The sequence below is a fragment of the Vespa crabro genome, chromosome 10 (assembly GCF_910589235.1).
Source record: "Vespa crabro chromosome 10, iyVesCrab1.2, whole genome shotgun sequence".
Lineage (NCBI taxonomy): Eukaryota > Metazoa > Arthropoda > Insecta > Hymenoptera > Vespidae > Vespa > Vespa crabro.
In genome coordinates, this window is record NC_060964.1 from 4,036,985 (window position 1) to 4,059,217 (window position 22,233).

Genomic DNA, 22,233 nt, shown 5'->3' on the forward strand with positions numbered 1-22,233 from the left:
CAACTACCATATTTATTATAAGTAATAAAATACTACACGATAATCTTGATGTTTCGATATCGTCAAGATCGTCCCGTTTCGTTTTCTGTTTTACGATTGGTCATCGTGTAATTGGTATCCAATTAAAATAATTCGATCGATCGTTTCTCTTCTCTCTCCTTTGCAACTTTCAATATTTTCGTGTAGTAGAACGAAATCAAGCAAAGAGATCGGGATCGATGTAGAAGCCTCGAGAACAGGGAGAAGCCGAGTATGATTGGTAAGGTTGAATATTTGGAAAAATATTTGGTGGCACCACCACCTAGCAGAGACTACTATGGCCTTAAAATTCTTCAGGACGAGGTGTCAGCGATGATCATCAAAGATTTTTTCATCTATATAACCTCTCATTTTGCTTTCGTTTTACTTCTTCTCTTAGGTGATACTCTATATATGGAAAATATCTCACGGACCTCACAAGACGCCGATTTCTCGTTGTACCAAATTTTTTGAATTCGATCAGGACAAAGCTTTGCAGGAAGATATAAGTCGATTTTTCGGTATGATTCAAATCCATATTTAGGAGTCTAATTAAAATGACTTTTATATTAAGGATTCAAAAAAAACAAATTTCCTTTATTAAATACAATTTCATGCTACTTTCTCATTTCTTCTTCTTCTTCTTTTTCTTTTTTTTTTTCTCTTTGCAATGAGACAGGTGAGCACTTCGTAAATTACGTTAAAAGTATCGCAGAAGGAAAAGGGAATACGCTTTTGACATTACCACGATCTTCGATCGGTAAAATCATTGAATTTCTTAAGATCGAAGATATCGTCAATTTATCATCTTTGTCACGTATTGCAAACGTAGTAAGTAATCGATGCGATACGCGAAAAGAAATTCATTTAAAAATGACTTTTAATAATTATTAACGATCAGATCTTTAGCGATAATTTCATCTGGGAAGCTTTATATAGAAGGCACAAGAGGTTTAATATTCGTAGAGAGGAAAGAGAATACGCTATGGCTTATGGTTGGAAACAAACTTTCAAAGAAAAACAAATGGCAATTTCTACCGGACTACACAAAGTATGGAAATTTTTATTAGACGAGTGATAACGATCATGTATATATATATATATATATATATATATATATATATATATCGATAGATTTTAATGTTTTATACTTTCATAGATACCTGGATCAACGATCAAACATGAAAACTTAAAAATGCAGCATCGATTGACTAAATCCATAAGCGGACCATTAAAAACTGTATCCAAAACATCAAGTTCGTCTATGAACAGCGAATCTGTAACACCCTTGCAAATTACTCAAAAAAATGCAGAGACGAATTTAACGAAATCATTTAGAAATAACGTGATCGATAATACTGCTAAAACGATTCAAATAGATAAGAAAATAAATACAAACATCAAAAAGATTAATAACGTGAAAGTGAATAAACCGCAAAACATAAAGAGTGTTATTAAAGAAAAATCGAATGTAAGGAAAACAGAATCGAAGCATGACGTTCGTGAATCATTTTCTGATTCGATGACGGTCACTCGAAAAAGTGGTATAACGCAACGAAATCAAAAATCTGTTGTTACCGCGAAAAATACTAATACGACAATAGATATAACCGGGAAAGGTAAATTCGGTGATTCGAAAAAGAATGTACATAATAAAAGTACTCTATCGATGATAAAATCGAACGATGGAACTGCAACAGGTCAACAAATCAAAAACAAATCTCGATCTAAAAATAAAACTAAGACGAAAGCATTAATACAAAATAATTCGAACGTTTTAAGTACTGACAAATCTTTTTTGGACGAATCATTGGTCATGAAAAATGAAAATTTCGAATTGGCATATCTGATAGAGGAAAGTCTAAAGAGAATTCGTAGTCCCAGGACAGTATTTGATTACGATTTTAGTTATCTCAGGGATTCGAAAACTTTCTCTGATCCAATAAAAAAGAAAGAGGAAACTGGTAAAACAATAAGTACGACGAAAGATTCGAAGCGAGATCAAGGCAATACAAGACTCGATCGTCTATCTGAAAATTCTGATTCCATGACTACATTATCGAATGATTCTATAATAAACGATGTTAAGGCGAATGAATCGGATCATTCTGCTATTAAAATTCCAATGAGTGAAAAAAATAAATCCTGGGATTCAAAAATGACCACATTATCGAATGATTCTATAATCGATAATGTTAAAGCGAATGAATCGGATCGTTCTATGATCAAAATTCCAATGAGAGAAGAAAACAAATCTCGAGATTCGAAAATTATTACTGGTCGAAATGAAACGATCGAACGTGTCATCGATTTTAATAAAAATTCTCCTAAAAAAAGTCCAAAAATAAAGGATGAAATAGATAAGAAATATTGTATCCCTAAAGGGATTCAAATGTCCATTAAAAGTCCAAAAATAATGGATGAAATGGATAAGAAATATTCTATCCCTAAAGGAGTTTTAAATAGTATTGATATAATGAAATCTTTAAAGTCGAGTAATCCGGTGATTAAATCGACCACAATATCCGGGAAAAATTTCATGACGACTGCTACGAACCGATTTGCCTTAAAAAAAAATGTAAATGAGTTGCGAAAGGATCAAATAATATAACACAATTGAAAGAACGTATTCATGCAATCCAAGACAAGCATGGTAAATGATATGATAACTCGTATGAAGTAACACATAACGCAAAAACGTTAAAATTTTCATTCAAACAAAAAATTCTTATTCGTCATTAATATCTCGTATCATCCTGACAATGAATTGAAATGTTTCTATATATGATCACAATTTGATGATATGTCCTTAAATACATAAGTTCTCGTCTAACATCGTATTTACATTGTCACTATTTTGAAAATAAATTTTAGCTTTAACATAAGCAGAGTAAAATGTTTTTTAAAAATTTTAGTATCCTCATATATCATATCGATATCAATTTCGAAAATATCTTTTTATATGTTATACGTAATGTTTAAAAACGTATTATTCCATTATATATATATAATACAAGAATTCCCTAATTGTTACGTCAACTAATAGCAATTGTATATACCTTCCACAATTATTTCAATTTTATATAATTTCGTAAATTTTTACGAGACGAATCTCGAAATGTATCATTACTCAACTATAAATAACAATACGAATGTTATCAAACAATACGAATATTGACTTAAAAAATTTGATTAGAACCATCAAACTTTATTGTCATTATTAAGCCTGACACTATCAGTGCATTTATGCCATTTGAAGAAAGCAACACGAATGTTTTCTCTGTATAATTATTATTTAAAATGCATATAATTATTATTTATATGCATATTAATTAATAAATATTTTCAACGTAAAAATGAAATTTGTGCATTATCATAAATTGCATAACTTTCAAAGTGTGAAATCAAAAACTCATCCTCGTATATTTCAAATTTCAATGCAATCACATTTGCTATAATGAATTTTTGAACACACGTTTCATTTTTAGCTATATGAATCACCGTTATAATACATAATATCTCGAATACTTTGATCACACCCGCTTTTACCATTATACACATGTAAAATTGACAATTTCTCTCACTGTATTCGATATCAGGATATCACGTGGCATCCGCTCTTAAGATAATTTTTTTTTAAATTTTAATTGACGATATCGCAATTCGTACCCTTATTTCATCGACGATCATAGCTTTATACAATTTCATTTTTTCATAATTCTATACGATAATTCGATAAGTAAAAATTCATAAAATCTTTACAAGAAATGAAACTACCGCCATGGTTCTGTCTCATTATACATCCTTTCTATATTATCGCGTAGCATTTTTTCTTGATCTGCAATGAAAGAGATATTTTAAAATATATCACATAAAATTTCATTAAACAGAAAATATAGAAAATATAAGAAAAAGAAAATATAGAAATGTTAGTAACAATAAAAACAGATACAATGTTAATTTATGTTTACCTCCCGTTAAATTTGCAATCACGCACTGTTTTCTGAGAAACTCCAAACAAAGGGCACGGGAGAGACCGAAGGCGTGCATGTTACAGGTAAAAGTACTAAAAAGACATGATAAAATACAATGACCGAAAACTTCTTCGATATTAATTGAATTTTAATACGTACCCTAATTGCCCGAAGACTATATTAGCTTGAAATTTTCTATCTTCTGCTGCAATCGCTTCCTGATCAAGAGATTTTGGTCTCGGTGGTACCGGTCTTAAAGCTCTTTCACATTGTACAGCATCGAAAAAAGCTGCGGTCCAAAACCTCATTGATGTCCAGATTGGTTGAACGCGTAAATGAGTATAAAGATACTCTCGATATGGTTCCAAGCCTGGTACCTCGACTAATCGAAAATAAAACAACGATTAAAATCTCATAATTTCGATTTACTTTATCCACGAATACTAACCTTCGTGATAAAAAGTAAAACACATATTCATTAAATTTTTGGCTGGCGCAAAATCGTCAGCTTCATGGCATTCGAAAAGTGCCACGGCAAAATGTTGAGCGAGTGAGTAAAATGAAGCTTCTGTTACACACGCACGTGCTCTTCTTGCATTAACCACCCTGGAGAACCATATCCTACCGGATTCCGTCTATAAATTTATTCGTCTCATTAATAACAATATCATCAATGTTTATATACATAGAATTATTTAAAAACAGATAAATGATATAACTAGACGAGAATAAATTCAAAAAGAAGTAAATAAATAAACTGCTCCATTCTCTTTTTTTTCTTTTTGAGTAAAACCCAAAACGTTTTATCATCGTCATAAAATCTACTTATCAAATTTACATTGTATCTACTATAAACAAATATATACGTGTATTATATTTACATGTATATAATAACTAGTAAGCGATAATATATCTCATACATCTATACATACGTATAGAAATATTTTACGTACAAGGACCATTTGACCGAAATTTGCCTTTTGTTCTTGATCTATGGTGTTTGGAGCCTCGAAAAGCAAAGGAACAAAAGTTTTCATAAAATCAGCAGCTGCCTCTTCCGATTGGCTATCAGCCGATAAACTGGATGCCCAGGATTGAACGGAACTGGAGGAACCTAAGAACATAAACATAAAAGTTCGATGATTAAAATGATGAAGAAGAGATGTTTAATTTTCTAAAATCGTATCTTTATACTTAATATATTTACCTGATCTTTGCCAAAATCTACGTCCATCCATGTTCGAATCTAAACTGGTACTGGGGCCATAACCATCCTGATCGCTGGTCGAATCGCTGCTACAAGGCATATCTGAAATAGTATTCTACTAACCATCACCCTTGTTTACGATAAAACCATTATTATCTAACGTGTTTACAATACACGTCAAAAGCGTTTATATGGCCAGTCGTGTCGCGAGTTCTGTTCGTATCAATTGCGATAATAAATCCAGTCTAGCGTATCCCGCAATAAAACGGCAAGACGAGAACATGATCTCTATAGGGTATAACTAAAAAAAGATAAGGATGTTTAGACGGTGCTAGTACACGTATTATAATTCAATATCGCTAACTAGATGTGCGTTTTAACTAGCACATTTTTTTTTATGGGGTTACATTACAACACTACATAATTTTTTTTACATCTTCCCTCGGCCAGCTTCTACCTCACCAGCGAGATCTTATGTAATTATTATGGCGTACAAATTTTCTACGACAACTCATTTACAGAAAACTTTTCTGAAACATTAATTTTTCCTGATGTTACGAATTATCTCTATTTCTTCTTCTTCTCCTTCTTCTTCTCTCTTCTCTCTCTCTCTCTCTCTCTCTCTCTCTTTCTTTTTAGAGGAAGCATCAGACGACAAAGTACACAAAACACGAAGGGAAAGGTCGAGTGCTTAGAAGCACATAGATAAGCGGATAACAGTGTAGATTCTTTTATTAAAGAAACATGAAATATCGAGGAAATGGAAGGGGGAAAGCTACGATCTTACTAATTGCACCTACATAACGTCAACAAAAACGGGGTGAGATGTTTCGCGTAAGAAAAACCTGGCGTGGTGTTACACAAAAAAGGGGTGGTACACTAACGTCTATTTACCTAACCGAAAAATGACCGTCTGATAGCGGGTCGGAGCCCTTGCTTTATTGGAAAAGAAAGAAAAAAATAAGATATAGAGTTTATTATTATTGTCCTCAAAGAATAAAGAAAATATGTCATAATAGATATTAATATCATAGGAGAATTATTTTAATTGTACTATATACTCTTGATATATTTATTTACCTGTTTTATAATTCAATTTATCATAAGGATCAGGTCCGGTAGCTTTGATGTCCTTTTCCTGAAGTGGTTCTATACTCTCTTGGCTATCTCTATCTGGACTGTTGTCCTCGTATTCATTAGATTTATCTTCTTGTCTCTTGCGCGATGTTGATCTCGATGAAGCTATTTCCTCATACGTCATTCCACGTGGATACTTCCTCGAATTTCTCGACAAGCTGGCACTACCTTGTCGCTCCAATTTATGCCTCGCCATTGCTTCGTAATCCTCATATGATAAGCCTGCACCGAATCTAAAAATGAATATTCAAATATTGTTCCGGATCATTTATCTCTATTTTATTAGAACTTAAATAGATATAAACATGCTTCGAGTTATAAAAATAATAAACATTATTTCTAATAAATAATTAATTACAAAATAATAATATAATTGTTAAACAATTTATATTGGCTTTGATTGATGTAATGTTATTGAAGTAATGTTATAGAGAGAAAAATTACCGCATATTTTAATGTACACATCAGTATGATGGATTTCGATAAAAATTAAAAGATATAAAATTAATTGTAACAAATCTATTTGTATAAGATAGATCTGTCTATTTATTATCTAGACATGCCCAAGTTTGTCTAGCTTATATTTATCCATATACTTTCTCATTGAGAATAAGTGGTAGAAAGGGACAATAATAAAAAGAAAAAAGATCTCAGCTCGCCTTGGAAGTCTCAATTTTCTACGCGCCAAGTGCTCCTCTTCTTTCACTGGTTGATGGGGAGGTGACGAGGGAGTTGAGGATGGTGTTGTCAATTCATTCTCTTCTAAACTATTACTCAATGCTGATCCTATTCTATTCCCTAAGCCTTGAAGGTATTCGCCACTACCACCTAAAGCGGATCTTACAGTTCTGAGAGCTCCTCGAGTACGACCAATTAAAGAGCCTCCTGCCGTCGATGGCAAAGCCGTTGTAACGTCCACCATATCTTCTAATGCAAAATTATTCAAATAAATGTTTTATAAAGAAAAGAAAATAATAGGGAAAAGTTGTCAAAGTCTAAAATATTTCAAAACATACAAATGTTAAATAAAATCCCATTGTATTAGATTATAATGAATTAATCAAAAAATTATATCTATTGTATTTAATTTTTTTTTTTAATATTCCCAACATGAACAAAAGTAAATTTCATTTACAAATTTTTTTCGTTATATGTTCATTTAGTTTATATATTTATCGTTAAATGTTGTTTATATTTAGTAATAAAAAAAAAATTGAGACGACGACTGATTTAAATGATCATTACATATTTGACAACTCTTCCCTATGAGAAATTTTAGCAAAGAGAAATATTTTAAACTATCTCCTCGTCGATATCGTCCGATCAAAATTCGAATATATTTTATATTCGAGTAGAAAGATGATTAAGTACGTAAAGGTAAAAAAAAAGCAATCTTAGATAAAAAAAAATAAATAAAAAGAAAAATAAAATAAAACGAGACAAGAAAATAAAATAAGAAAATAATAAAAAAAAGACAATCTTAAATAAAATATAAATATACATTGTACTCGTCAATGTATGTATGTAGGTATATAGGTCATCTCACTTGGTTGCCTATGAGAATACATTCACGAGTTTAAACCTACGCATATCTATAGATAAGTGTGAAAATTTGAATGAAAGGAATTTTTAATGTCGAGAACTCCATTATGAATAGTAGAATATGTGAGACATGTATATAAAATTAATGATTTAATGAAAAATTCTGAAGACCATCCTATAGGACGATAAATTTAAATGAAAACAACTTGCCATGCATTTACAATACTGGAGGAATATGAAATAATGCGCATGATGTATATAGATGTTGAAAATCGATAGATTTATCAATAAAACAAACTTAGATACTGAATATCATATCACGAGAATTGTTAAGCGTATTTGTTCGTACCTAACGAATGAATTAAATATAACTACTTCGAACTATGTAGATATATCTATATCTAGAATATAGGTAAGTATATCATCATTTAAATTATTAAAATAGTTCTTAACAATAAATTAATAATGTTATAAAATTTTTCTATCCGATATATTTTACCGTCGAATTTGTTAATATAATTATATTATAATTATATTTATTTAATCAATTGATTAAATAAATATAAATATTTTTTATTTTTTATTATTGCATATAATATTGTTAATAGGAATGATCAATGTTACTATTAAATTATAAAATCCTATTATTTGATAATTATTCTTCCAATCATATTTATATTAATCTCAGTAATTAAAAAAGCGATCTTTTATATAATAAAATTATGTAAATAATTATTTAATGCGAAATTTTTAATTTAAAAATTCACTAAATCAACCAAATGCGATCTGTCTTTATGAACTCATTCTTGGATATACATTATAATCACCGCGGATATCCTTTCGCGATAACGTTATTAATGAGAGTTATTGTTGAAAATGTTTTATAAAATTTTAAGCGAATAATACGCATTTTTAATTTTTCTTGGGAAATATCAAATTATATGTCTTAATAAAGAACCGCTATATATAATTTGAAAATTATGATGAAGACAGAGAAAGAGAGAGAGAGAGAGGAGGGGAGAGACAGAGAAGAGAAAAAAAATGAGAAAAGAACGAATACGCGGAATATAAACTTCTTTAGATTATTGATTTTACCTGCATTCATATATCGAACATTTGATGCGATAAGATAGTTAAATTAGCATAGCGCTCGTTACCGAGGATGATGCAAATGTTCGGATTAGTATAAAAAAAGAAACATATGTCTATTGATCATGTAAGACGTATCGACAATGAAAAAGACGTCTATTTCCTTTTTCCTTGAAATGATTTATTATAGGTATATGATAAGACTATATTTTACACTACAATATCCTTGGAATATTGTCTTCATAATGTATGAAACAATAAAGATGAACAATAATTACTGGTTAATTATCGTAGAAAAAATGTAATAAATGACTTTAAAAAAAAATATTAATCGTTCGGAGAAAAGTTAGACATTACATGCATGCTTAGTTCTGATTCAGAACAATGAAAGGTCGCAATGTGATCAAATGATCGATTAAAACTAACAATAAATAAAGGAATCATGCGATAAGATGCCGGTAAAGTAAAGTGCATTGACTCGAAGTCAAAGATTAAATGTAATTAAACGCATCGTCAGAAAACACAAATAACTGCAATGCAGCTCTATCTATATCACATTCCTTTCATCATGCGGGTCGTTGCAAAATCTATCTCAGGTTTCTTGTTCTTTTTTCTTTTTTTTTTTCTTTATCTATATTATGCGATTTTTTTTATACAATTGTTGATCTTTTTTCAAAACGATTTTTTTTGCATAAAGTTATCGAAATTAATTCGAAATAACGTAAAGAAAACTACAATAAAACAAAAGTTGTTCTCTCGATAACATATGCAATATCAAGATAAAAATACAATGTACATACCTTTTATTATTAAGATTTATAGTTTCAACGTGACACTATTGTCTTTTCTTAACACCATATACAAATAATCGTAATCGATAAAACTCGATCACATCTTCGAGTTTCGTTTAAAAACGCACCAAGAAACACTCTAACAGATTTACATAAATATTCAAATCGACGTCAGCCTATGTCTTATTCGCTTTTAAAAGCGCGATTTCAAACAAAACTTTACGTTATGGTGTATGTCAATGAATTAAATTTCCAAAACGAGCTGTTTTATCAAAGAAATATGACAGGTCGTAAAAGTAACGTTTGAACAGAAAGCTCCGTCGATTTGCGCTACGCTAAGTGTTGCAGCTGCTTACGTTTCTTTCAATACAGCTCGCATTACGCTTTCCACATATAATCCGATTAAGCGATGCGCATGCGTTTCTAGCGATCAATAATACAATGGTCTTCGTTTACCAACATGTAACTAAACTACTAGAGACATCGAGTGGAATTCTTAATTTTTACTGAGTAATAGTCGATAACATATCGACTGCTGGTAAAGAATCTTATAACTAAAAATTAAAATCCCTAGAAATATATAATGTATTTATGTCGTATCAAATACTGAATTGTTTTTTCAAGAATAAAATAGATAGTGAATCCTGAAAGAAATTGTTTTAACAAAGAACAAATGAAATAAACATTTATCAGATAGTACATTGAAGAAATAGGATATTGTAGTATCCCAGCATATTCGTTATCCCAAAAGAATGGAGATAAAAACGTGTAAATATAAATTGTAAAAATTCGATCAAAAATCTGATTTAGGGAACAGTTTTTTATTTAGATATTTAGAATTTTATAATATTAAAAGAATATTAAGTAAGTTTGCACCATTGATATTACTCGTATTTATTTCAAATTTTCCTTTATATTTCCTAATTTGTTGCATATGAATCTAATTCCTAGATGATACAACTGCTCCTTCCCAAGGTGGAAGGTTTAAATGATTCCAATACGGTTTATGTCTGAAAATAAAAATATATGGTTTTAAATTAAATCATTTTCATTTTCCAGGAGTGTCCATGATGTAAAGAATAAATTTTTACCTCTCCGGATAATAGCCATCGGCTTCAACGTATGTCTCATTGTAAAGTGGCATGTATTCTTTCAAATCTACGAAAATATCTAATACTGGAGAGAAACTCATAAAGAAAGTCACTACTTCTCCGGGAATTTCTCGACTAATAACTAACATTTCGCAGTTGTAACAATAATGAGTGTTAAATTTATACACATTCATTTTCAAATCACCATTTTGAAGAGCGCGCGACGTGTTGCGCAATTGAATCAAAGATCGGTATACCTTATAAACTGACGCACCAGTAATGTTCTTCTGACTTTCCAAATTCAATAATTTATAATTTCCATGAACCGGAAGCCACGTACGATTACTCTTGCTGAACCCTACCGATCAAAAAATACATAATATTTTATCATATAATATTTGGATAAAATCAAGAAATTTTAAGTGTTCATTTGTCTATTCACCAGCATTTTTACTATTGTCCCATTGGAAAGGTGTGCGACATGGATCGCGAGATCGACTTTGATATTTATCCTTTCCAGCGTTACAAGCTTGTGGATCTTGCGTGTCCTCCCAAGATATGTTATTCTTGTCAGACATTCCAATTTCTTCTCCGTAATAAGTTACGGCAACACCAGGCAAGATCATTGGTAACATAGTCATCTGGACAGCCCTTTTTGGATAACGCGATGCGGTACGACTTCGATCGTGATTTCCCAACTAAAACAAATTATTTTAAATCACGAAATAATTACTAACAACCATTAATGATCATTAATATAACGGAGATAGATAACTTACCACCCAATTAGCACTTCCATTCTTTGGAGTTTTAGCTATCCATGCTTCAATGATCCTCTTAAAATCGGATGCGCTCGAATTGTGATTAACATCAGTGATCAATTTGAAATTGAATGGTATGTGAGAACCGTACTGATAATATTTCGTAGTATTTTCTAAAGAAGTATAAGCTTCGGTCATCATCACCTAAAGAACATAAGAACAGCGATTAACATATTGAGAGAAATTGTAATGATTTCTCGTAAGAATCAATACCTTCTCATCCTCGTTATTGGCATCGGAATAATCATCAAGAATCTTTCTCCAGCTTTTTACAAGTTCATAGGTTCGTGGATCGTCTTTGGTATAAATGTGATCCAAATAAGTGTAATCACGATCGGTAGCATTTGGATCGGAACTTCTGGGTTCATCATGGAGATCTTCTCTTTCGAAGAGATGTGGAACGGCATCTATTCGAAAACCATCTATGCCTTTACGTAACCAAAATAGAATGACGTCCTGAAAAATATAAAATCATGAAATTCGACAAATTCAATTGAAGATGCATCTTTCAATTTGAAAATTGCACTAACTTCCATCTCGGCTTGCACTTCTTTATTACTGTAATTTAAATCTGGTTGTCTGTACTCAAATTGATGTAGATACCATTCCTTCAACGTTGCATTATAGGTCCAAGCAGGACCACTGAACAGGCTTATCCAATTGTTCGGTGGAGTAACTCCATCATCCTTTCGTCCTTTTCTCCAAACATAATAATCTTTATATTTCTTCTCCCCTGCGAGAAACTTTTGGAACCACTCATGCTTGTCGGATGTATGATTTGGTACGAGATCGAGAATTACCTGCGAAATGTAATCAAAGTAGCGATCATTAAACAATGATCATGACATCAACATGAGACGAATTTGAAAGAATTTATGAAAAATTTTGGAGACAAAGATCGCCTCACTTTTAATCCAAGTCGTTTCGATTTTTCTACCAATGCTTCAAAATCCTCCATCGTACCAAACTCTGGATGTATGGCTTTGAAATCTGATATATCGTAACCAAAATCAACCATTGGACTCGCATAAATAGGTGAAAGCCATATTCCTCGAACTCCAGCGTCAACGAAATGCTCCAATTTCGATGTAATACCTTTTTGTTACGAGCACAACAATATTACAAAAATCATATTATTTAAGATTTCTACGAGAAATCTGTAATGTTTCTTACCTTTTAGATCACCGACTCCATCATCATTCGAATCCATAAAACTCCGTGGATAGATTTGATAGAATACGGCGTTCTTCCACCATCCTTTGTTTTTAATTTCGCCATGGACGAGACCAGTAGCGAGCAAAAGGGAACAAAAGCAAACTGCACGAAACATTTTCGAATCTGTTGTTGCCAATGATATTTCGTATATATATATTCCTGAAATATAAAAATTTATGGTACGTTATCTCATTATGTTTGTACTAGCGATAAGAATTCATTAATTTCTTATTAATGCGTGTCGCAATTTATCAGTAAAAATATTGGAATAATATTTATTTCAAAAGAATGAATTCCATTTTTTTGTATTATATAAGAAAATCCACTATCGCTGATATAGATTGATACTTTTTTGAATCCTAACGGAAATGGAAAGAAAGAAGCGTTTTTGAAAAATTATTATTTGTTTCATCGAACATCTTATCTTTCCTTGATTAAATAAATCTTGATAATATTCCTTAACAACAAATTGTAAATATCCATCATTTTACTATTATCTATGATATGAGAATAAAATCAAAGTATTTGAATCATTTTATATTTAAATAACCGAAATTTGTGTGATCTGATTAGAATATTTTTAATCATAAATCATTTAAATATAACATGGATAACGAGCAAAACGATGGATAACAATAACGGTCAAAAGGGAACAAAAGCAAACCGTGCGAAACATTGTTTGCAAAACATGTCATGCTAAATCCGATAATGTTGCATATAAAAATATTCCTTAAGTGTAGAAATTTATGATACGTCATCTCGCTAGTTACGATATCAATAAGATTCCATTACTTTTTAATTGATAAGTGCTATATATTATCATGAAAAATAATTGGGTATATATTCATTCGAAGATAGCGATAAAATTTTTCTGTTAGATGATAAAATCTATTATTATATATGAACCGCTTACTTGCCAAACCGATTAACTCAATAAAACAAAAAGTGAACAAATGCGACGAAATAATATAAATTGCTTTTTAATATTCCTATTAAAATACAAATTCAAATAAACATTGTAGAATGTATAAAGGCCTTGTTGCTTCTTTTGTATTGCATTATTGTAACGATTTGCATTAAAGTACGGAGTTAATCAGATTGGCTTCTCAAGTATAAATTATTTTTTATTCAATTGCCAAAGAAATTTAGTCATATAATGGTATTAAATAATCCGAATTTGGGAAATTTATTATGAATTTAAAAACTCAGGACTCCATCAAGTACCATGATATTTAAATTTCAATAAATTCTGAAAGTCCAATTAATCGATTTGGCTTGTGAATGGTTAATATGTAGATCGATGCTTTTTTGAATGCTAGTGAACATGACATGAAAAAATCAGTTTTGAAAAATTATCACTTATTTTATCGGATATCGTATTTTTCTTTGATTAAAAAATCTTAATAATATTACTAAACAACATTATTGTAAATACATATCATTCTATTATCATCTGTACTATGAGATTTAAATCAGGGTATTTAAATCATTTTATTTTTCAATAACCATATATACATAAATTTGGCACAATTCATTTCGAAAATGTTTCGAAGGTACTTAATCATAAATAATTTATATAAATCATCGTTGCTTCGGAATAAGTTGATCATCCTGTATAATAAATTGCTATTCTTGTCGAACGAAAGATAAACTACCATGGATATAATAAGATTTATAAAAATATAGAGATGGAAGTACGAACTCAAGTATATAAAGGAAAATAAAGATCAAAATCGAAACGTACATTACAATATACACATACAAAATATACTGATAATAATCAATGATATAATATTACATCATTAAAATTACAAGTAATTATGCAAACTTCTCCATTATATTCCCAAATCGTTTTACAATGTGTTAATTGTAAATCTAATTGCTAGATGATACGACTGCTCCTTCCCAGGGTGGAAGATTTACTTGGTTAAAATACGGTTTATATCTGGAAATGGAAAAATATGATTTGAATTACTACGTTTTCATTTTCCACGGGTGTCAATGCCGTAAAAAAAAACGATTACCTCGTAGTATGATGTCTATCGATTTCGACGTATGTATAATTGTAAAGTGTCATGTGCTTTTTTAAGTTTACGGGAAGGTTTATCACTGGAGAGAAACTCATGAAGAGAGCCACTGTCTCCCCAGGAACTTCTCGACTGATAGCTAAGAATTCACAATTGTAACAATAATCCGTTTTGAGTTTCACCACTTTCATTTTCAATTCTCCTTCCTGAAGGGCACGCGATGAATTGCGTAATTGAATTAAAGATCGATAAATCTTATAAAGTGACTGTTGTGTCGTGTTCTTTTGATTTTCCAAATTCAATAATTTATAATTTTCATGAACCGGAAGCCATGTTCGATTACCTTTGCTGAATCCTATTAATCAATAAATTCGTAAAATCTTTTTAGGTGATATTTTAATAAAATCAAGAAACTTTTAGTATTAAATTGTCTATTCACCAGCATTCTTACTACTGTCCCATTGGAAAGGTGTGCGATTAGGATCGCGAGATCGACTTCGATATTTATCCTTTCCGGCGTTACAAGCTTGTGGATCTTGTGTATCCTCCCAAGATATATCACTCTTATCAATCATTCCAATTTCTTCACCATAATAGGTTACCGCAACACCAGGCAAGATCATTGGTAGCATAATCATTTGCGATTCCCTTTTTGGATATCGTGACGCGGTACGACTTCGATCGTGATTTCCTAACTGAAAATAATGAATTCTAATAATGAAATAATTGTTAACAATCATTAATAAAAAATTATTTATCAAAGACTGACGACTTACCACCCAATTGGCACTTCCAGTGCTTGGAGTTTGTGCCATCCATGCCTCGATGGTTCTTTTAAAATCTGACGCACTCGAATTATGATTCACGTCGGTGATCAGTTTGAAGTTGAATGGTATGTGAGAACCGTACTGATAATACTTCGTAGTATTTTCTAGAGAAGTGTAAGCTTCAGTCATCATCACCTAAAGGACATAAGAACAACGATTAACATATTGAAAAAAATTGTGATAGTTTCTCGTAAGAATCAATACCTTCTCATCCTCGTTATTGGCATCGGAATAATCATCAAGAATCTTTCTCCAGCTTTTTACAAGTTCATAGGTTCGTGGATCGTCTTTGGTATAAATGTGATCCAAATAAGTGTAATCACGATCGGTAGCATTTGGATCGGAACTTCTGGGTTCATCATGGAGATCTTCTCTTTCGAAGAGATGTGGAACGGCATCTATTCGAAAACCATCTATGCCTTTACGTAACCAAAATAGAATGACGTCCTGAAAAATACAAAATCATGAAACTCAAAAAATCCAATTGGAGATGCATCTATTGATTCAATAATTACACTAACTTCCATTTCAGCTCGCACTACTGGATTACTGTAATTTAAGTCTGGTTGTCTGTACTCGAATTGATGGAAATACCATTCCTTCAACGTTGCATTGTACGTCCAGGCAGGACCACTGAACACACTGATCCAATTATTCGGTGGTGTCACACCATCATCCTTTCGTCCCTTCCTCCAAATATAATAATCCTTATATTTCTTCTCCCCTGTGAGAAACTTTTGAAACCACTCGTGCTTGTCGGATGTATGATTTGGTACGAGATCGAGAATTACCTGCGAAATGTAATCAAAGTAGCGATCATTAAACAAACCATGAGACGGATTTGAAAGAATTTATGAAAAATTTTGGAGAAAAAGATCGCCTCACTTTTAATCCAAGTCGTTTCGATTTTTCTAACAATGCTTCAAAATTCTCCATCGTACCAAACTCTGGATGTATGGCTTTGAAATCTGATATATCGTAACCAAAATCAACCATTGGACTCGCATAAATAGGTGAAAGCCATATTCCTTGAACTCCAGAGTCGACGAAGTGTTCCAATTTCGATGTAATACCTTTTTCGTTAAGAGCACAATAATATTAAAAAGATCATGTTATTTGAGATTTCAACGAGAAACCTGTAATGTTTCTTACCTTTTAGATCACCGACTCCATCATCATTCGAATCCATAAAACTTCGTGGATAGATTTGGTAGAATACTGCGTTTTTCCACCATCCCTTGTTCTTGATCTCACCATGGACGAGACCAATAAAGAGCAAAAAGGAAAAAAAGCTAAACGCGCGGAACATTTTCTCGCCTGGTCGCGTTTGTCATATAAAATCCGATAATGTTTCATATAAATATACTATTAGTCTAGAAATTTATGATACGTTATCTCATTAAGTTTACGCTATCAATAAGATTTCATTACTTTTTAGTTGATACGTGCTGTAATTTACTAGAAAAAGAATTGAAGTATATATTTATTCAAAGATAGAGATCAAGTTTTTCTATTAGATAATAAAATTTACTATCATGTATGTAAATCGGTTACTTTCTTGAAAATTTGTGAATATCGCAAGAAAAAAACTGTTTTAAATAATCATTGATTTTTTCGAATCTTATCTATCCTTGATTAAATATATCTTGAAAATATACCTGAACAACACGTAAATACTTATCACTTCACTATTATCTATGTTATGTGATTTAAATCAAAGTATCTGAATCGTTGTTTTTTCTTCAATAAATAGATATACGAGAATTTAGCACAATTCGATTCTAATATATATATGGAATCGAATTTAACCATAAATGATTTTAAATATATCAGCATTGCTTTAGTAACTTGATTGTTTTGTACAATAAACAAGTATTCTTGTTAGACAAATGATGTACTACGATGGGTAAAATACTATTTATAATAATGTAGAAACTAAAGTACGAACTTTAATATTTCAAGACAAATAATGATAAAACTAGTCTTAGAAAAATATTCAAATACAGAGATTGTCACGAATCGAAGCTAATGGAATATGCGATTGACTAACCTGACGTCTACTATAGAACTTATAAATCTAGGTGGGCGACTTCTTACGTAGGGAACAAGTAGAACAAGCGCGTTACAATTAATATTGATATATTGCCGAGCAAAAGATAGAGTTATATAACAAATAACATCTGCAGACATAGTTACTATCGACTTAAGCCTAATTCCTTCCTATAACCTTGGAATGGGGTGATATAAATATCCACGCAGGTACACTGCTAACCTTGAGTTTCTAATATAGTACTGATTGAATAAAGGGAATTCTCTGTAACATATCACAACGAATATTAGTGTCTAGTTACTGTCAACTCGTAGTACTCCATAATCGGCAACCACAACGTGGTGAGTCCTGTATCGAAATTACTTATGATATATCCAAATCTAATTGTAAGCCATGTAACGCAAATACTACACGATGAATACATATATATTTCAATGCGATTCGGAATTCTTTTTTTTTTTTTTTTTTTTTAATTTTAACGAAACATTAAAGTACTTACATTTTTAATTGCTAATGATTCTTCAGTCGATAAATAGATTAGATAGATTTCTAAAATAATATCTTAACGCTACGAGTAGAAAACATTAATTCGACTTTACAGTTTTATCTTATTCGTAAATCTATGAAATGAATTACAAAGCAATCATATTATTAAACAACTACAAGCATTGATTCTAAGATTGATGATTAGTTATAAAAAATGTTTATTTAAAATCATATTCTATCTGTCATTAAAAAATAATAAGAATCACGATAGGAATATATCCACAGAAGTTTACTAATTACGTAGATAGCTATAAAGAAAAATCGATATGGGCATTGCAAAATATATATAGTATTAAAGAAAAATTTGACAAAGAACAGTATTATTGAATTAATCACATTTATTATATTAATTAAACTAATTATTACGTCACGTAATATTCGATTAATTTATGTCAATAATTAATCATATTTTGAAATTTTATTCCTTTCTCATTTTATTATTTGAAATCTTAACGAATATTTTGTATTGCTATCTATGCTTTTTAAATTCAACAGAACATAGATATAAGAAAAGATCATATTTGAATCAAAACTGCATTCACACACGGTTCAGGCAAAAAGTAATGAATCGTCTTTAGTAGACGGATTCTTTCTTCAGCTATAAAGTCAAAAGAATATTATATAAAATTGCATCATTGAAATTATTAGGATACATGCAAAATATTCCATTATATTTCAAAAACCTATTCCGATTTGTCGATTATCAATCTAATTGCTAGATGATACGACTACTCCTTCCCAAGGAGGAATATTTATATACAATATTAATGGTTTATATCTGAAATAGGAATATACAATTTGAAGTAAATATACTTTCATTTTTCACGAGTGTCAATGCCGTAAAGAAAAAATTGTTACCTCTTCGTACGATAGGGATCGACTTCGACGTATGTATATTTGTAAAGTGTCATATGTTCTTTTAAGTTTATGAGAAGGTTTAACACCGGAGAGAAACTCATAAACAGAGTCACTGTTTCTCCGGGAACTTCTCGGCTGATAGCTAACAATTGGCAGTTGTAGCAATAATCCGTCTTGAGTTTCACCACCTTTATTTTCAATGATCCTTTCTGTAGAGCACGCGAAGAATTGCGTAATTGAATCAAAGATCGATAAGCCTTATAAAGAGACGGTCCTGTGGAGTTTTTTTGTTTTTCCAAATTTAGTACTTTATAATTGCTATGTACAGGGAGCCACGTTCGATTAGCCCCACTGAATCCTACCGAGCAATAAATTCAAAGTATCTTTTTATGTGATAATTTCAAATAAAACCGAGAAACATTTAGTGATCATTTACTTATTCACCGGCATTTTTACTACTGTCCCATTGGAAAGGTGTGCGATTTGGATCGCGAGATCGACTTTGATACTTATCCTTTCCAGCATTACAAGCTTGCGGATCTTGCGTATCCTCCCAAGATATATCCTTCTTGTCAGCCATTCCAATTTCTTCTCCGTAATATGTTACGGCAACACCAGGCAAGATCATTGGTAGCATAATCATTTGCAAAGACCTTCTTGGATAACGTGACGCGGTACGACTTCGATCGTGATTTCCCAACTAAAAATAATAAATTCTAATAATGGAATAAATGTTAACAACCATTAATAGTAACTTATCACAGATACATTACTATTAATTAGTTATTTAACAAAAAGTAACGACTTACCACCCAATTGGCACTTCCAGTGCTTGGAATTTGTGCCATCCATGCCTCGATGGTTCTTTTAAAATCTGACGCACTCGAATTATGATTCACATCGGTTATCAGTTTGAAGTTGAATGGTATGTGAGAACCGTACTGATAATATTTCGTAGTATTTTCTAGAGAAGTGTAAGCTTCGGTCATCATCACCTAAAGAACACAAGAACAACAATTAACATATTGAAAAAGTTGTAATGGTTTCTCGTAAGAATTGATACCTTCTCATCCTCGTTATTGGCATCGGAATAATCATCAAGAACCTTTCTCCAGCTTTTTACGAGTTCATATGTTCGTGGATCGTCTTTGGTATAAATATGGTCTAAATAAGTGTAATCACGACTGGTAGCATTTGCATCGGAACTTCTGGGTTCATCACGAAAATGATCGCTCTCGAAAAGATGCGGAACGGCGTCTATTCGAAAACCATCTATGCCTTTACGTAGCCAAAATCGCATAACGTCCTTCAGAATATAGAATCATGAAACTCAAAAAATCCAATTGGAGATGCATCTATTGATTCAATAATCACACTAACTTCCATTTCAGCTCGCACTACTGGATTACTGTAATTTAAGTCTGGTTGTCTGTACTCGAATTGATGGAAATACCATTCTTTCAATGTTGCATTGTACGTCCAGGCAGAACCACTGAACACACTGATCCAATTGTTCGGTGGTGTCACACCATCATCCTTTCGTCCCTTCCTCCAAATATAATAGTCCTTATATTTCTTCTCACCTGCGAGAAACTTTTGAAACCACTCGTGCTTGTCGGATGTATGATTTGGTACGAGATCGAGAATTACCTGAGAAATAATAGCAAAATTGCGATCTAAGAAACTGCTATGAAACAGATTTAAAAAAGTTGGTCAAAACAATTAGAAACAGAAATCGCCACACTTTTAATCCATGTCGTTTCGATTGTGCCATCAATGTCTCAAAATCCTCCATCGTACCAAACTCTGGATGTATGGCTTTGAAGTCTGATATATCGTAACCAAAATCAACCATTGGACTAGCATAAATAGGTGAAAGCCATATTCCTCGAACTCCAGCGTCGACGAAATGTTCCAATTTCGATGAAATACCTTATTTATTAGGAGCACAATAATATTAAAAAAATCATGTTATTTGAGATTTCAACGAGAAACCTGTAATGTTTCTTACCTTTTAGATCACCGACTCCATCATCATTCGAATCCATAAAACTCCGTGGATAGATTTGATAGAATACTGCGTTTTTCCACCATCCTTTGTTCTTGATCTCGCCATGGACGAGACCAATAAAGAGCAATAAGGAAATAAAGCTAAACGCGCGGAACATCTTCTCGTCCATTCGTGTCTTTCATATAAAATCCGATGATATTTCATATAAATATTAAAGACTAGAAATTTATGATACGTTATCTCACTAAGTTTACTCTGTCAATAAGATTTCAATATTTTTTAATTGATACGTGCTGCATTTTATCAAAACAAGAATCGAAGTATATAATTATTTGAAGATGAAAGTTAAATTTTTCTATCAGATAATAAAACTTACTATTATATATGTGGATCAATGGTTATCTGAATACTAGTAAATATCGCAAGAAAAGAAGAATTTTAAAAAATCATCGATATTATCTCATATTTTATCTATCCTTGATTAAAAGAATCTTGATAATTTTCTTGAACATCACGTTATAAATACTTATCACTTTACTATTATCTATGTTATGAGATTTAAATCAAAGTATCAGAATCATTTTTATTTTTAATATCCATTTATATAATTTGGCAAAATTTGATACAAATATATATGAAATGAATTTAATTATAAATATTTTAAACAGATCATCCTTGGATCAGGATAAATTGATTGTCGTGTACAAAAACTGCTGTTCTTGTTGGATGAATGATATAATACAATGTGTGAAATACGATTTATAATAATACAGAAACTAAAATACGAATTCATTTATATGAAGATAAAATTAATTTCAGATAAAAAATACAGATACAGAAATTATCAAGAATCGAAACTATATGATATTTGCAATTGACTAGATTGACGTCTTCTGAAGTACTTATAATTCGGGGTCGATGACATTCTACGAGGAAACAAGTAGAGCGAACGCGTTATAATTAATAGTGAAAGGTAGTTCAACGAACGAGCGAGTTATATGAACAAGTAACAGCCGTAGACATAATCAC

General features: G+C 31.3%; 4 protein-coding genes across 8 annotated transcripts; 1 reads left to right on the plus strand and 3 right to left on the minus strand.

The window, feature by feature from the left end:
• The first annotated feature begins 132 nt into the window (after window positions 1–132).
• LOC124427371 lies at window positions 133–2,903 on the plus strand. Its single transcript, XM_046970234.1, has 5 exons — window positions 133–342; window positions 419–539; window positions 698–849; window positions 920–1,069; window positions 1,178–2,903. The coding sequence occupies exons 1-5, from the start codon at window positions 253–255 to the stop codon at window positions 2,627–2,629; spliced, it is 1,965 nt and encodes a 654-aa protein (XP_046826190.1). The 5' UTR covers window positions 133–252; the 3' UTR covers window positions 2,630–2,903.
• Window positions 2,904–3,205: 302 nt separating this feature from the next.
• Window positions 3,206–10,412, minus strand: LOC124427370 (uncharacterized protein KIAA0513). Of its 3 annotated transcripts, none has more exons than XM_046970232.1 (10): window positions 9,768–10,412; window positions 6,996–7,260; window positions 6,280–6,569; window positions 6,094–6,135; window positions 5,200–5,301; window positions 4,946–5,106; window positions 4,441–4,627; window positions 4,152–4,374; window positions 3,990–4,084; window positions 3,206–3,856 (listed from the first exon to the last, which is right to left on the minus strand). In XM_046970232.1, the coding sequence occupies exons 2-10, from the start codon at window positions 7,256–7,258 to the stop codon at window positions 3,792–3,794; spliced, it is 1,428 nt and encodes a 475-aa protein (XP_046826188.1). In that variant the 5' UTR covers window positions 7,259–7,260; window positions 9,768–10,412; the 3' UTR covers window positions 3,206–3,791. The 3 variants fall into 3 exon arrangements, with proteins under 3 accessions (XP_046826188.1, XP_046826187.1, XP_046826189.1); XM_046970231.1 differs by having other exon boundaries at window positions 6,996–7,263; XM_046970233.1 differs by lacking the exon at window positions 6,094–6,135 and having other exon boundaries at window positions 6,996–7,263.
• A 146-nt stretch (window positions 10,413–10,558) lies between these two features.
• On the minus strand, window positions 10,559–17,073 carry LOC124427368 (maltase 1-like). Of its 3 annotated transcripts, none has more exons than XM_046970228.1 (8): window positions 16,892–17,017; window positions 12,578–12,765; window positions 12,201–12,470; window positions 11,884–12,126; window positions 11,629–11,814; window positions 11,292–11,547; window positions 10,850–11,207; window positions 10,559–10,768 (listed from the first exon to the last, which is right to left on the minus strand). In XM_046970228.1, the coding sequence occupies exons 1-8, from the start codon at window positions 16,926–16,928 to the stop codon at window positions 10,699–10,701; spliced, it is 1,608 nt and encodes a 535-aa protein (XP_046826184.1). In that variant the 5' UTR covers window positions 16,929–17,017; the 3' UTR covers window positions 10,559–10,698. The 3 variants fall into 3 exon arrangements, with proteins under 3 accessions (XP_046826184.1, XP_046826183.1, XP_046826185.1); XM_046970227.1 differs by lacking the exon at window positions 16,892–17,017 and adding an exon at window positions 12,844–13,016; XM_046970229.1 differs by lacking the exons at window positions 10,559–10,768; window positions 10,850–11,207; window positions 11,292–11,547; ... (2 more) ...; window positions 12,201–12,470; window positions 12,578–12,765 and adding exons at window positions 14,358–14,830; window positions 14,910–15,267; window positions 15,352–15,607; ... (2 more) ...; window positions 16,261–16,530; window positions 16,625–16,812 and having other exon boundaries at window positions 16,892–17,073.
• Window positions 17,074–18,707: 1,634 nt separating this feature from the next.
• On the minus strand, window positions 18,708–21,405 carry LOC124427366 (maltase 1-like). The gene is made up of 8 exons (XM_046970224.1): window positions 21,205–21,405; window positions 20,938–21,125; window positions 20,574–20,843; window positions 20,257–20,499; window positions 20,003–20,188; window positions 19,638–19,893; window positions 19,194–19,551; window positions 18,708–19,113 (listed from the first exon to the last, which is right to left on the minus strand). The coding sequence occupies exons 1-8, from the start codon at window positions 21,371–21,373 to the stop codon at window positions 19,044–19,046; spliced, it is 1,740 nt and encodes a 579-aa protein (XP_046826180.1). The 5' UTR covers window positions 21,374–21,405; the 3' UTR covers window positions 18,708–19,043.
• Between the last annotated feature and the right edge of the window lie 828 nt (window positions 21,406–22,233).

Bases quoted from the DNA above. Each gene is read 5' to 3' on its own strand.
- LOC124427371 (XM_046970234.1), top strand. From the start codon at position 253: ATGATTGGTAAGGTTGAATATTTGGAAAAATATTTGGTGGCACCACCA. The intron at 343-418 runs GTGTCAGCGATG...TTCTTCTCTTAG, and splicing joins TTAAAATTCTTCAGGACGAG to GTGATACTCTATATATGGAA. The intron at 850-919 runs GTAAGTAATCGA...ATTAACGATCAG, and splicing joins TGTCACGTATTGCAAACGTA to ATCTTTAGCGATAATTTCAT.
- LOC124427370 (XM_046970232.1), bottom strand. From the start codon at position 7,258: ATGGTGGACGTTACAACGGCTTTGCCATCGACGGCAGGAGGCTCTTTA. The intron at 4,375-4,440 runs GTTAGTATTCGT...ATTTTCGATTAG, and splicing joins TTTTACTTTTTATCACGAAG to TCGAGGTACCAGGCTTGGAA. The intron at 4,085-4,151 runs GTACGTATTAAA...ATGTCTTTTTAG, and splicing joins ATAGTCTTCGGGCAATTAGG to TACTTTTACCTGTAACATGC.
- LOC124427368 (XM_046970227.1), bottom strand. From the start codon at position 13,000: ATGTTTCGTGCAGTTTGCTTTTGTTCCCTTTTGCTCGCTACTGGTCTC. The intron at 11,815-11,883 runs GTATTGATTCTT...TATGTTCTTTAG, and splicing joins CCAATAACGAGGATGAGAAG to GTGATGATGACCGAAGCTTA. The intron at 11,208-11,291 runs GTGAATAGACAA...TTTGATCGGTAG, and splicing joins GGACAATAGTAAAAATGCTG to GGTTCAGCAAGAGTAATCGT.
- LOC124427366 (XM_046970224.1), bottom strand. From the start codon at position 21,373: ATGGACGAGAAGATGTTCCGCGCGTTTAGCTTTATTTCCTTATTGCTC. The intron at 21,126-21,204 runs GTAAGAAACATT...CTAATAAATAAG, and splicing joins TGGAGTCGGTGATCTAAAAG to GTATTTCATCGAAATTGGAA. The intron at 20,189-20,256 runs GTATCAATTCTT...TGTGTTCTTTAG, and splicing joins CCAATAACGAGGATGAGAAG to GTGATGATGACCGAAGCTTA.